The sequence below is a fragment of the Callionymus lyra genome, chromosome 11 (genome assembly GCF_982586985.1).
Source record: "Callionymus lyra chromosome 11, fCalLyr1.hap1.1, whole genome shotgun sequence".
Lineage (NCBI taxonomy): Eukaryota > Metazoa > Chordata > Actinopteri > Syngnathiformes > Callionymidae > Callionymus > Callionymus lyra.
The window spans coordinates 12,333,905-12,349,182 of NC_141828.1; the positions used below are offsets into that span (position 1 = coordinate 12,333,905).

The 15,278-nt window shown below is 39.5% G+C and overlaps 1 protein-coding gene across 2 annotated transcripts in view; it reads right to left on the reverse strand.

Annotated features, from left to right (window-relative positions):
* Positions 1-15,278, reverse strand: part of ate1 (arginyltransferase 1) — a 68,657-nt gene that overhangs the window by 20,565 nt on the left and 32,814 nt on the right. For both annotated transcript variants that reach the window (XM_087803325.1, XM_087803324.1), the window contains exons 9-10: positions 10,106-10,287; positions 4,227-4,326 (exon numbers count right to left, since the gene is read on the reverse strand). In XM_087803325.1, coding sequence (XP_087659451.1) covers positions 4,227-4,326; positions 10,106-10,287 — 282 coding nt within the window. The remainder of the gene's footprint in view (positions 1-4,226; positions 4,327-10,105; positions 10,288-15,278) is intronic.

Here is a 15,278-nt window from a genome sequence, read left to right on the forward strand (position 1 = left end):
ATTTTGATAAAGATTAACAGAAGAGTACATAGAATAAGTTCAGTAGAAGAGGATAAAGAACAAGAAGAAGGAAAACAAGCAAAGAAAGAAAAACAAAAACTAGCAGGAGAACATTGCGCGCAAGAATGATGAGAATAAAAACAAGAAAAAGAAATAAAACATGGGGGGGAATGAGAACCAGAAGAAAGAGGAAAAGAAGAACAAAAAGAGAAACAACAAAAGCGAAGAAAAAGATGAAGAACAATAACAGAGTTGTGAGAACATGAAGGTTATAAAGAACATTACAAGGAATAACAAGAACAACAAAACAATTTCATTTAAACCCATTTAGTTCTGAGAAGGAAATAAAATCCTTTTAAATTCCTTGAGAACATTCTGGTTTAACCTTTTGTTAATTATCTCTTATTTTCAAGAAGACTCAGAGTCGTGCTGCTCAGGTCAAATCTACCCACAGTTTTCCATTAAAACAAACAACATAATAAACCAATAATTAAATGATTTATTCCTCTCAATGTATCTATAAAGGTCTGTTGAATAAACATAATAAAAAGGACGTATGTATCATCATCTATCTTTATAAAGTATATGCACTCATTTTGATTTATTCATATAAAGATAACCATGAAAATGAATAGGTTTTCTAGCAGAAGTCGTCTGTTGTTACTAAAAAAATACATCGTAAATGAACATAAATCATTTTTGGGCGATACATTTCTAACTCTCACAGGCGAGTATTGTAAATTAACATCGAGAGGAAGTTCTTATTGGAGAAAGAGGAACTCGTGGCGCATCCAATCGGAGTCGTGAGAACTGTAGGCGACACCGAAGCCTTCGGGCAAACACTGCTAAATCAAACTATTTCCCAGGGTCTTCCGCCTGGATGGATTCATTTCAGGTTCAACCGCTTCAAGACGACACTCTGACGGAAGAGAAGTCGGTCTTGAAAGAAAAAAGGAACGAAGGTGCAGCTGCTTGCGAGGGCGACTCTTCAAACGTCATTGAAGTACCGACCCGGAAACCAACGCTCCTTTTCATCCTTTCACCCTTCTCTCCTTTAGCACACATTTTGTCACTCCTTTCTCCCCCCCCCACCCCATCTGTCCTCTTCCTCCTCCGTAACTTATTTTTGTCTTTCTTCCTCTCTGTGGAAAATTTAATGGTTTCCTGGTCTCGGAACGAGACATTCTTTCGCTGTGCTCAATAATAAAAAAAAGTAGTGACTTTTTTTTTTGTAACCCTCGCTCTGCTTCGGTACTGAGACTTGGTACCGGTTCCGCTGGCAGTGTGAAGGGTGTACCTCAACTTAAGGTAGGGACTGTTGAAGCCAAAGAGAAGTTGAAGTGGAGGGCGAAGCACCTGGTCATGGTTAAACTCCAGACTGAAATGTAGGTTTTTTTGAGCAAAAACAAACGTCCTCATCTGGGCCTGCATATAAAAATAAATAAATAAATAACAACATTGCTGATCTGGAACCTTTTTGAGCTAACTAAAAAAAGAAAACTAAAAAAAAGGACAGATTTACCGACGACTCTTCTATTGAGGCTTCAAACGAACGAGGGAGATCGAAAGACGTTTTTTAAAACCGATAATATCCGCCAGGCAGACAATTAAGCTCTCAGAACCACAAAGTTTCCATTACTCCGCTTTAAGTCACAAAGGCAGTTCATTCAGCAGGCATTTTGGCAACACAAGAGAGATGGTGTGAAAACAGAGGAGGCAGAAAAGGCCAAGACCTTTTTGGTCTCGTTTAGCGTCCAACCGCTTCACCTTCTGCTCTCCGCCGGCTCCACATGAGGAACCCAGGGGCGAGATGTCGCTCGTATCTCTGAACCTACAGGCCCGTGGACCGCGAGGCTCTGTGGGACGCTTACATCGCCAGCTCTGACAACAAAGGAGAAGGTCTGACACTGGCCCCCCCCCCCCCGATGTTGGCTGGACCCCAAGACACTTTTTAAAGCTCTGGCACTTTGCCCTCTCTGCATTAAGAACGGCTCTGTATTTATGTCATAACAATAGAATGTGAGGCAGCGAATTAAAAGGGCTGCGTCACATGGCCGCGAGGTTTTATGGTTGGAAATGTATCATTGACATGTCAGAGTGGACTCTTTAATAAGTGAACACATGACATATAGTCTTCTCGGGCTTTACTTTGGGTAACACTAGCACAACAAAGTCTTATTTATAAGTACCTCTTCCATCAGTGACACTTTTAAAGCATCGAGAATGTAAAGATATAGTGTCACTTTATCTTCTCGCAGTGACATCGGCTGCAATAATATTAATAATAAAACATAATGATACATTTATTTTAGATAGTATATTTTAGACTCAAGTGGAACACAACGTGCCTTACATGAAGCCTGAACACACAACAGTAATAATAACACTATTTTGGAAAACAACATGTATTCAATGAAGTAGTAAAGTCAATAAAGGTGAATTAAATAAACACTATGACAATAAAATGACTGAAAAAAGTGATGGTTATAGAACACATGCGTGGTTCAAGCAACAAAAAAAACATTTATCCACTTCTTTGGTTTTTTCGACAGCAACGTTAAGCTACTAGAAAAGCACCAAGACGGTGAAGACCTCTGCCAAGGAGCACATTTACTTCCCAGCTATTAATATAATTTTGTTTAATTTACATTAAAAACCTCACTGATAGATATAATACAAATAATTGAAAGTGGTGGAGCCAGATGTAAATAAAAGACCGACAAATACTGACTTCAGAGACAATAAAATAGGACTTAAATTCCTCTTCATACATATTTAAAATCCTGCTCTGAATTGAGCTTATTTTCTGACACAAAATGAAAACTCCAGAGCTCATTGCAAAGTCTTTTTCCATCTGTTCAATTAACTATTAAAGTATATAATTCATAAGTAAATCAACACAAAAAGATATATACAAAATAATGTATGTATTTTTTATTAAAATATATACTGTATATTTAGAAAGAAATGCAAGATTGTGTTCAGCATAAGTAATCCCCTTTTTTATTTTTATTTTAAAGGAAATATTTCTTGATTCATTTTTCCAGTGAATCCCAAATTGTATTAAAACCAGAAACGAGAACTTAAGTTTTTTTTTTGTCCGTTTGCTTATTTTCAGTTAGTAATGTTCCAACTTTGGCCTTATTTTTTTGGATTCATTACCTATTAAGTGAAAGTTCCTTAACATATTGAAGAATAATTTCACTGATAATAAGCACATTAGGTGTTTATCTTAAATTTTGGCCAAGCTTTTTAGGAGTTTTACTACATAAGTTCATCAACCAGACTAAGTTGTTGAAGAAGAGAGTGCAGGCAGGGTGGAACTTGGGAACGAGTGGAAGACCAAGCTAGTCTGAGCAGACTTTCCAGAATACGTATCACATAAACAGCTTCCATCAGCAGGAACGTTATAATTAATGGTTGATTAAAGCAATATACGAGAAGGCATCACAACAACGTGTACAAAGACTCCTCAGTGTGTCTGGAAACCTAAAAAGAAAGGGTGATCTAGGAGTTTGAGTGGTGTCCAACCAGGTTCAAGTGCCCATGTTTTGGCCCTTAAAGAGGCGAGCAGTAGTGAGATCCAGAAAAAAAAAAACCCAGCAGCACAATGACGGTGGTGTTCGGCGGCTTCCCATTATAGCACCATTCACTCGGAACAACTGCGCAGTATGCCTGTGCATTCATTAACTAGTTGCGCTCACATGCAAATGAGACGCTGCAGGACTGAAGTGTGCATGTGTCGCGGGGTGTGTTTCTGTGGGAGTCTCAAGGTGGGAACTGGGCAACCTTCTCACCCTGGTCCAGTGTTTCGTGCCATCGAGGGAGAGGTTTTTTGGGAAACGCCACAATGGCCGACGTACAAGTACAGATATGGCGGGACTGGGGGTGTGAATGCTAACGAGTGGGGGGGCGGGGGGGGTGGACTCGGGTGTCGTGGCAACAACACGGCGCTCAGACAAACAGAGATTAAACACGGAGATACCGCTACGACTCTCACACATCTTAAATCTTAAAAGATCTCAGCGAGGGCTGGATTTAGAATGGTAACATTGAACACAGCTGTTTTTGAGCTGCAGGCAGACTGACCTATCGCTCAACCTTTGATATCTTTAGCAGGGTTTACATATTTTTTTTTAATGTTCCGCTGACAATGAAACCTGAAGTGTAGATATTCTCCAGACACATGTGAGCGACGTGGTTTATAAATGGATGGTGGCGATTACCTTGTAACGCATCTTGGAGCAGGAGTGTATGTAGAAGCCCAAGTAGTAGTAGCACAGCTTCGGTGATTGTTTCTGCAGCTCTCTGGTGAAGGAGATCTCCCTGGAAAGGACGGACAGGATTTTAAAGACAGTTTTTGAAAACTCAGGGGAAATAAAACAAGACAGTAAAACATATTTTTTATTCACAAAATGTGGAATTTGCACTTGATTTTTCTCTTAATTTGATATGTACATTTGAAATCATCTTGATTTCTTATGTGGCTAAAGTTATTTCTCCCTTCATCCCTTTTTTGGATGGATTAAATTGATGCAATGGTGTATTTTAAATAGAGTAATGATATTTGGATCACGATATTATATCATGACAATATTTGTTCAATGCTATTTAATCACTGAATATTACTCAAAATCCATCATAAACACACAAATTAAAGCTTTGGATCTTTCTCTCCCTCTGCGTTTGATGGATCTACTGACTCCTTTAAGAAACATCTTAAGACATTTTTATTGGTGCAGGCTTTTCTCCAATTTTCTGAGACTCCTGTGTTTGTCTTATGTTGTCTTTGCCTTTTAAAGCATGTATTTTAGCTGTATGTTTTTGATTGTTAAAGCACCTTAATTTCTGTCACTGTTGGCATGTATTGTTGTTGTGTTTTGTTGTGTTTCGTGTGTGATGTATGCACTGACAGTGTCATGTATGCACTGAAAAGAATATACTTTTTGGATTAAATCGTATCTAAAATTAAAACAAATAAAGTAAAAACTAATTATTTGGAAAAAGAAGTTTCTTTTTTTCTGACATCATCTACTAAAATGGAGTAATTTACTTCCACTTTTTCCAATTCTGGTGAAACATTAATTTGTATTTGTCCAAAAAAAACATATTAAAGCGAAAATCTATACGTTTCTTTAAATTGTTTCTGGCTCCCCCATGTGGCAGAACCGTTTAACTGAATGTGCATTTGTTAACAAAACAAGATGAAGTCTGTTGTTGTTCCAGTCTCTGGTTTTTATCTTCTTTGTAAATCTCTCAGTACTTCACATGAAAACTCAAACGTAGTGAAGAGGATCTTAAAAAATAATAGAGAATTCTACACAAGTCATGATTGTTAAAATTACATACATCCTTAAAAAGATATTTACAAAAACACTATCAAAAGTTTAATATACTGCTGCTTTTAAGAGAGAAAGTATGGGAATTATATTTGTCGCATCAATATTACTCACAGATCGAAACAAAAAATATATAAAATGTAATTAGCATTCTGTGTTCTTATGGTAAACCTTTTTCTAATTAATTAAAAGAGGCATTTTAAGTTAAAACCATACAACTTCAGTTGAACCAAATGTGCTTTTAAGACTACCTTATGACAGTTTAATTGAGAAAGTAATTTGACTGCCCTGGAACACGATCATAATTAAAATATCAAGAAAGGAAAACATGCTGAAACATCCGTCAAAAGGTTTTTTGTTAATTATCACTTAGCTGTAAATGTACGTTTATTAAAATAGCAGATGGGTTGTTTATTCCGTTTGAAAAAAAAAACGTGTTTCAAGAACGAACCTCATCAGCGGAACATTAATGAGGGCATTAAGAAATACAAGGAACACAGATCTGAGTCCAAGTGAGGAAGTGAACACCCACACAGCTTTCTCGCTCCCAATTCATTACACAAAAACAACTGCTTTCCCTTTTAATAGGTATTCAGGCGAGGAGCAGAAAAGGTGCCGAAGAAAAGAGGAGAGAGGCTGTAAAATAAAGATTTAGAGAGCGAGATTATTCAAATACAGTAAATGTCTGGCCTTCTTTATTTCCCTCCAATGGTTTCTACCTTAATTGCATCCCGTCGCTGAAAGACTATTTTCCCTTTCCAGCTGCCGTTTCCTCCTTTATTCCATATCGAAATTCCTGCTTCTTTTGTTTCACTCTTCCTTCCACCCCCCTGAGTTTTCATACGTTGAAATAAAGGAGGTGAATTCTATTTTACAATACTCGAGAGGGACCGTTGGGAGGGGTGGTGTTGGGGGGGGGCCTTCAAATGAAGTAGATGCACAAGAAAATAAGACGCGGGACAAAGCGGGCCAAAGAAACGAGAGGGAGCAAAATGGGGCGAGAGGGAGAATATAAAAGAGGAAGGTCAAGGAAGAAAAAAGGGAGGCAGAAGAGAAGCAGCAAGAGCGAGGTGCTAGAAGGTCACCCGCTTGCTGCCAGGTTCCCGGGTTCCCATCCCCTCACCACAAAAGGGCCTAAATTGGGGGAAGGGGGTGTAAGAGAGGCTAGGGGTCCATTCACAAAAAAAAAAGATCTTCTGCCCCCCCTCCCCTTCTCTGTGGCCCTTCACACCCCAACCTCCAGCACTATGGCAGCAGCTTGAGTCCACCATTATCCGCTCTTCAGCCATCTGACACTCCAGCACAAGCCAATTATCAGCCCCTCTGCTCCGGGGCCACTTCCCTCATACTGATGCGCACACACACACACACACACACACACTCGGAGAAAAGAAGAGTGTTTATCAAGTTCTGTTTTGATCATCAGGAAGGTGTTGAGCCAGAACGTGCGTCCGAAGTAAATCTAGAGCCGAGGCATCGTTTTCTGCATCTTCGTCTGAAATAAATAAACCTTAACGGCATTTTTTAATAAAGACAGCACGATCCTGCCGAATGCTCTGCTAAATGAATCGCTTTCTACATCACTTTGATTTAAAACATGCTCCATCACTTGGTCTACAGAGCGAGGCACGACTCGGATGTTGCTCCCAACAGCGCCCCCTGCAGCCCGTACTCGGGAACTGCGGCAACTTGTAGAACGTAAAAGCAAAAAACTTTAAAATAAGTTTGGTTGTAAATTAAGAATTATTATTATTAACGATTATTAACATTATACAATATCTTTAATGAAGTAATTAATAATCAATTTACTTAGAATGAAGATAAAGAACATTTTGAGAAAGAGGGAAATAGATGCTCTTAAATATTAGAATTGGACCAACCCTCCATTAACCCTCGTCTGAACCTTGCTGTTGACACAAAAGCAACACAAAAACAATAACATTTGTAATTATCTGAGGTAACACAAGAGTAAATGCGTATGTAACTGTCTTTAAAGTAGCCAACAAGTCAACATTTGTGCTTCTCAGTACAAAAAAACGGAACAATCTGTGTGATTCAAAATAATTTAAAGGGTCGAGAGAGAGAACGAGAGCTTTTTAAATGTTGCATGAATAATGAAGATACAATTCAGTGTTAAGAACAGAGTGTTTTGAACTGTGTATCAAGTTTTTTTTGACGCAGTCTCAATCAAAGCCAGACATGGCACCAACTTTTCAATCCAAAGAATAATTAAACTGTAAAAGTCCATGAAAAAGTTGAAAAAAAACTTCTTTTTTTTTTTTTTTGTTATTTCAAAACTTTTTGAAATGACTGCCAGGTATTCAAAAATGAAAATGTATCACTAAAGAAAGCCCACCTTCAAACAAATCTACAGAAATCCTACGTAAAAATAAAACAATAATGACTATAAAAGGATCAATACTATGAACAGCTCTTGTGGGATGTTACCTCCTGAAGCTAAAAAATACATCCTAGTAATGACAGGGAGTTTTAGGTATGCAAGTAAATGAAAAGAAATGCATTCCAAAATAAATAAATTAAAGCATTAAAAGAAAGAAAGAAAGAAAAGAAAATCTTCTTTAAATCCATTTCAATTGTATTTTTATTGAAAGGGATTTTTCTTTATTCAACATTTAAAAGGGTTCTTTTGATTTCCAACCAAACATTCCACCCATTTTCTCAATTAAAAAAAGAGAGCTTTAATCCGCCCCCCCACAAGACTGTCATTTCTGTTTAATGTGGTTTAAATGCAGAGCTCATTAAGAGGCTTTTCAAAGGCATCAAAAAGTCCATTTCGCTCTGGGACCGGACCAGAAGTTAAAAACGGCAAAAGAAAATTGGATTGTGGCATTTTTTTCTAAACGAAGCCACATGCTGCGTGTAACGACATCCAAGAAGAGTTTTAATATACAGAAGAAAAGAACATCTCACTATGGTCACTTTAAACAATGTGGCTAAAGTGAGCGTGCTTGTTGTGCACGGAGGCTTTTTTTGCAGAACAGACCCGACCGGGCCCGAGACTGCAGACATGATCAAAGACTTGGACTCCGATCGTCTATAAACAAGCAGGCGGATTTCAATTGAGCCGGGTCCAAACTCAGAGACCTCCTTCCTAAACAAACATTCTGTGTAACTAATGAAAGTGGGCAGTGATCTTTTTTTTTTTTTATGTGTTATGAGCTGGATGATGAAAATGGACTTTCGACAGAACGCCATGGGGTTCATGAAACTATACATCCAGACATCTCACTTGTGAACACCTGCACACTTTAAATAAAAACAGAGGTCTACGTGTCTCCAACATCAAGGCAGAGGCTTTTCCTGCAATATAAGGTTACATCTCAAAGGATTTGGTGAACTTTCAGTGTGTGTACGATCTGAAGTTTCCTTCTGAACAAAAGAAAAAAAAAAAAAAAAAAGCAAATTGTTTTATTCTGAACCACAAGTCGAGCTCTGTCGCAACCGATCAAGTCTGAAGGAGCATGACTTGAAGTTTCAGCTTGAGATAAGGAACAGAGGAACAGCACGTTAGGAAAGATGTGCAAGAGAACGACTCAGTCCAGAACTTTCCTCAAGACTTTCAAACTCCTAAACGAGTCAACAGTAAAAGGGTGTTTGCATTTTTAGTTACCCTCATAGAGCTTCATCATAATGGAAGCTTCTTTTTGTAGCAGGACTGACAAACACAGACCAGCTTCACCTGCACACCCGTCAAGAGTCGCTTCTCAGAACAATGACTCCTGAATAATCAGTCAGATTAAACGATTAAAAAAGGGATGTTTCTGAAAGCAAAATAACCTAAGCTTCCTAATGACGTATGACATGTACAAGCATGGAAAAAGCTGTATCTTAACATTTTGCAGCGATGAGTTCACTGAGAGGGAGCCAGAAAACACAAGAATGGTGTTTTGGACTAAGTGAACATTAAAGTGATTTCATTGAACTGAGTTTCACTCAAAACGACTCATGGCAAACCTGACAGATGATTGGCTCAAAATCAAAGTAGTTTATTGTTCATATTTTGACCCGTTAAGATGCCAGTGTTTCAGATTAAATAAGAAAAACATGGATTAAAGGTATCACCAATTATTCAGAGACTACCAAAAAGAGTAAAACTGACGTTGAAGGAAAGGACGTTGAGGATATATTATTTGATGAAGTAGGACAAACGATGAAGATACAAGTCAGAGAAATCAACTTTGACTGCTAAAATAATTGTGCGATTTGTGTGTTTGACATCACTGCTCAAAACCATATTTAGTTTCAGTTTGTACCTTTGCAAGTCCTTCCTCTGCAGCTGAAAACACCTGAATAATTGACTTAATACCAGGTTGAAGGACTGAATAATAAAACATTACCAGCGAAATATTTTATACTATAAACATGAAGTGATTTTAAATTAACCATCTTACTTTTCATATTCATTTTTTATCCTACAATTCTTATCAAGGTAGAAACATCTAGTTGTGTATTTCAAAAACTTCCAGTTATATTGATTGAAAATGTAATTTAACTTGGAATAAGTCACGATCTCGTCACACAGTTTCTGAATAATTGTACAGATATAAAATCAAACGAAAACACAAGAAACCTGTGGATAAATTACAACTACATAGGAATGGGAATTGAATACATATGAAACCTCTAAAGGTGTTTTCATTGAAGTGTTTGTGTTGAAAAACTTGTGAAAGATTCCCTTAAAAAGTGGATGTTTTTGTTGAGCCAACTCGTGTGTAAACGGTTTGAAAAGCGGCGACACCACTCACCTGAGAGCGGAGTAGGATCCCAGGGACAGAGAGGAGAAGTCTGGATGGTAATACAGATAAACTGAAGACACGCTGGCAGGCAAGATGTCGATGACCCCCACTGCTATGATGCGCCCGTTTAGCAGGTACTGCTGATGGAAGGAGCCGTAGCCCATCTCGGGACCGTCGGGCGACGTCTCGGCCTGGAATGGAAGAAAAACGGTGAGACAAAAAAATACCCTAGAGGGCCTAAAATGTTGATTTTGTTTCCTGAACTTTTTGGGGTATTCATGGATATTCTGGGATTGTCTCTTCTTCACTTCTTCTCTTACAACACAGGGAAAAGTTTTGGAACCGCTGCCCTATATGCTACAAAATAAGCCTAAAGGATATAAACTGGAAAAAAAGGTTGATTTACATTCTACCCTCCAAAAATGAGATTCAACTTGTGCATTTCCAAAGGCTATAACTTCTCAAAGCTGTATCATATCTAGGAATCCTGTCTACACTTGCTGCAGCAATGAGTTCACTGAGAGGGAGTGAGGTAAACAGAGATCAGTGTTCGAAAAATCCCCCCAGAAATGTTGGATTCAGTTTTAATCGATTTATACTTCAACCCCCGTGTTATCTCTGGGTCAAAGTGACCCGGAGGCTCCAAAAACAAATGTGTTGGTGGTATCCTGGAGATGTCTCTGGGTCAAGGTGACCTGGAGGCTCCAAAAACAAATGTGTTTCTGGCATCCTGGTGTTGGATCTGGGTCAAGGTGACCCGGAGGCTCCAAAAACAAATGTGTTTGTGGTATCCTGGTTTTGCCTCCGTGTCAAGGTGACCAGAAAAAGCAAACATGTATGTGGTATCCTGGTGTTGTCTCTGGGTCAAGGTGACCCGGAGGCCCAAAAACAAATGTGTATGTGGTATCCTGGTGTTGTCTCTGGGTTAAAATGACCCAGAGGCCCGAAAACAAATGTGTATCTGGTATTGTCTCTGGGTCAAGGTGACCCGGAGGCCCGAAAACAAATGTGTATCTGGTATTGTCTCTGGGTCAAGGTGACCCAGAGGCCCGAAAACAAATGTGTATGTGGATAACGTGGTGTTTTCTCTGGGTTAAAGTGACCCAGAGGCCCGAAAACAAATGTGTATGTGGTATCCTGGTGTTGCCTCTGGGTTAAGGTGACCCCGAGGCCCGAAAACAAATGTGTTTGTGGTATCCTGGTGTTGTCTCTGAGTCTAAATGACCCAGAAGCCCGAAAACAAATGTGTATGTGGTATCCTGGTGTTGAATCTGGGTCAAGGTGACCCGGAGGCTCCGAAAACAAATGTGTTTGTGGTATCCTGGTGTTGTCTCTGGGTCAAGGTGAATGAACCCCCTTTGCCTCCATAAATGCAACACAAGAGTTAAAACTAGTCATATATAGTGATTTTGAATGAATCATAAAATCATTTAAAAGCTCATTATACTTGATTTTTTTCTGTCATATCCACACGTCTTCAGCACCTGTACGAGGGTGTATTATAACACTTATCCCTGCCCGGCCTCCAGCGTAATGTGCGGGGGTGGGTGTACAGTAGCCTCGCATTTGGTTCCGCTAATAGCTCCCAAATGTGGCGAGAGTTCAGGAGCGTAGTGGAGTCGTAGGTAGGGAGGGAGGGGGGGTGGTTGTGGGATTGGAGACAGGAACGCTCCAGCGTTTTTAATAAAAAGGCCCTGCATGAGCAGAATCCACGAGACGGGAGGTTGCCAAGCTTTCTGCTGGACGTCTGCGCTCTCCATGTGGCGGGCGAGAAGAATGTGGCCCAACGGTTTGCTTAAGTCTAAACCCCTTAATAAACTGTTAAAGGTTTGACACACATTTTTCATCGGAATCCACACGCTGGGTTTTTTCAATCGAGCTTTTTATCACAAAGACTCCGGGGCCAGAGGTTAAAAGTCACGCTAAGCCCGGGTATTGCTTTATGTGTGAGTCTCGAGTGCCCGAGTAACAGTATCCCCCTCAACCACTCATCTGGACCATGTTAGTCACTGCAGACGGTGTTGGTTATCACAACACCAGGACGGCAGGATGAATAATCCAGGGATCCACTGGCTCCGTGCAAACTAAATGAAAGTGGTCTGCCACAATATTGCACCTCTTTTACGAAAGAGGGGGGCAAGATAAGGGAATAATCCTTTTAAGGAAAAACCTCTGGGTCTTTTTTAAGAGCAGGGGTTTTGGCGGCGGTGAAAAACAAAAATATAATCTCGCCATCTCACCTGACAAAATAAACGTCTGGAGCTGAAGCATATTTGAGGAGGTCTTTTACGCGGTAGCAATGATTGACAGACGTTATGGCGAAAAAAAGGAGGTCAATGATATCACGGAGAAGAAAGGAGTATTTGCAGAGTGGCAACATCTGGAACACACTCTCTTTCTTCGGAGCTCGGGTCGGGGGAAATGTCCAGTTTGTAAGCAGGCAAGTCTGCTGGTTCTTGGCACCGGTTCCCCCAGGAACACTAGAGGCTTTGTCAGAGGCCCCCTTGGTGTCATTTAGAAGTTGCACGTAAAAAGGAAAGCGTGCCGGCTATTTGCGTGCGCACAAGGTGATTGGTGTGAGAGATTTTCCTTCCACCCTCCCCTTCGGGGCGAGCGTGCCGTTAAACGCATGTGAACACTGGAGCAACTATTGTGGCCGTCTGTTTATTCATCGGTTCGGACCGGGTTCAAGGCTGATCTTGTCTCCGTGACCCGCGTGTCACCTCGGACGACAGCTTAATGGTCTTGTCCTTGCCACTGTGACAACAATCTAAACATTCTCTGGAACACTTCAAAACCACCCAGAGCTCGCCTCCGAAAATCGCTCGCATATGGCCCGGGGGGGGGGGCAGAACCACGTGGGCAGTCTTATGACCGTGACAGTGAGGCCTGTGTGTGTCAAGACTTTAGACGTTAGGGTTCATTTTTATTTTGCCATGGCAACTTCTCTACCTTCACTTCCTAGTCACACCATCACGTCCTCATTCACCAGAGAGCATTCAGAAACGGGAGTGTAGTTGGATCTCCGGATTTTCAATCATATTTTCATTCAACTCTGTGCAGCATCTCTTGATTATTACTTTGAATCGTCACCCCAAAGGGTGAGACGGGAGGTATAAACTAGAGGACGTCACCTCTTGATATTCCTTTGAGCTTGGTCCCATTTGAGATGAACTCAGGATTTAGTACATGTATATGTCACATTGCAGATTGGAATCCAGTGGGATTCCAGGTCCTACTAGTATCTTATCTTCCTATCTGTAATTGGAATCATTCTACTGTTTTGGGATGAATATTGGAATTCCAATCTGTCCTAGGACAAATGGATCAATTACATCAAAAATGTTTTCTAAAATAGATTGAATAATTTCACAACTAAAATTTCAGCATAGGTTAGCCTACATTCACCGTTACTATTCTAGGTGAATTACTTCATATTCTATATATCTGATAACCCTTCTGACAATACACATTGTAATATGGGGACAGCCGTCTGGTCCAGGTCATAGACCTTACTAATTTGGACCATAATGGATTCTCCCATGATAGATTGGACTCAAAATTTGTCATTATCAATAGGACAATTCGCAATTAAAATACCATCAATAGCAATCTGTCCTAGGATAAACTCAAATCTTTTTCCATGGTATGGTATTAATGTAAAGGAAACAACAATACTCAGTAGCAGGATTCCAATCTATACTAGTAGGATTCCGGATCCTGCTTGATTCCAATCTGTACTGTGACATAAACATGCAGATTTATAAATACCATATTCTTGGTTCATTCAACCTCAGTGGATAATTCTGTTATTCTATTATGACATCAACAGAAGTGATATGCTGCTGGCTCTCAATCACCATTTCCCAGTCACAAAATCAAAATAGTGCCAAATAAACTGTAAATGAAAACACTTTCACAGTTTGGTCAAACCTAGCACCATACCTACTATAGCAAAAAGCATTAGGGTTATTTTTGTAGCTGTAGTTTTTAACAACTTATTAGGGTTTTCTGTTTTCTATTTTGCAACCTAATTTCTGGACAATAAAGTGCAACTGAGGAAGCTAATGTTGCAACATTAGATATTCACAAAGAAAGATTATTCATTTTTCCCTAATCAGAGTGTGTAACACAGCAGGGAACCATTATCAACATGTAACCAGCTTACCAGAACAACTATTGTTAACGAGTTGTTATTATTTAAACATCTGCTACACAACGGGGTAAAATATATCCTTGTTTATCTTTTTACGGAATAATTATTCTCGCCGAGGCTTCAACACGGGAGGGATGTGACAGACGAGCGCCCCCAGAGATATATAAATGTTTTTAAGTGGGTAATTTTGAACGAAGATGAAGACAAAAACGTAATAATCCCAATCGCAATCCCAAGTCTTAATTTTTTGGGTGAACTAACCTTTAAGTTCCTTTACTAGGTCTTTTGGCGCTGAAGTAATTCTTTACGCTGCCGTCTCCAACGTCTCAACATGGATTTATTAATGACTAGCTTATGTGCAGTATCAGCAGTTCCTTCTTTAGAAGAGGATTGATCATCTCACGCATAGTTGAGAATCTATGGTATTTTAATGATCTTTTAAACCCACAGCGCCACCTACTGAGCTCTATCAAGGACATGAGAAATACGAACTGAAAGTCTGAGTTTATTTAAATGGACATAATGGCTGCTAAATCAGGAAAATGAAGTTTCATGAAGCAGTGTCAGTATTTTCAGAGTCCACTAGATGGCAGTCTCTGCACTATTTCCCTCTGTTCTGATGAAACATCACATCATTTTCAAACTAATGGCGCCACCTACTGACCTCTAAACAACATGACACTGCTTCATGAAGCTTCATCAGACCATCACTAGTACTATTGTATTTGTTGTAAAAATATGTGGATAAATAATATGACTACATTTTATTACAAATAACTAATGACCAAATGAAATCTGAGTGAAATAAATCCTTGTGTCAATAAGAATCTAAAAAATAAGGTGTTCATAGTTTTTTCCCTTAATTCAATTTGTAAAAAAAACGGTGTTAGACAGTGCGAGGAAATTAGCCAATTGGGATCTGCCAGGAAAATGTGGAATTTATGCACCTCCGGCCAAAAGATTAAAACCAAATATGCATCTGTAAAAACAGTTTTTCTGTGAGCAGTGTTTTAGACTAACCATGTT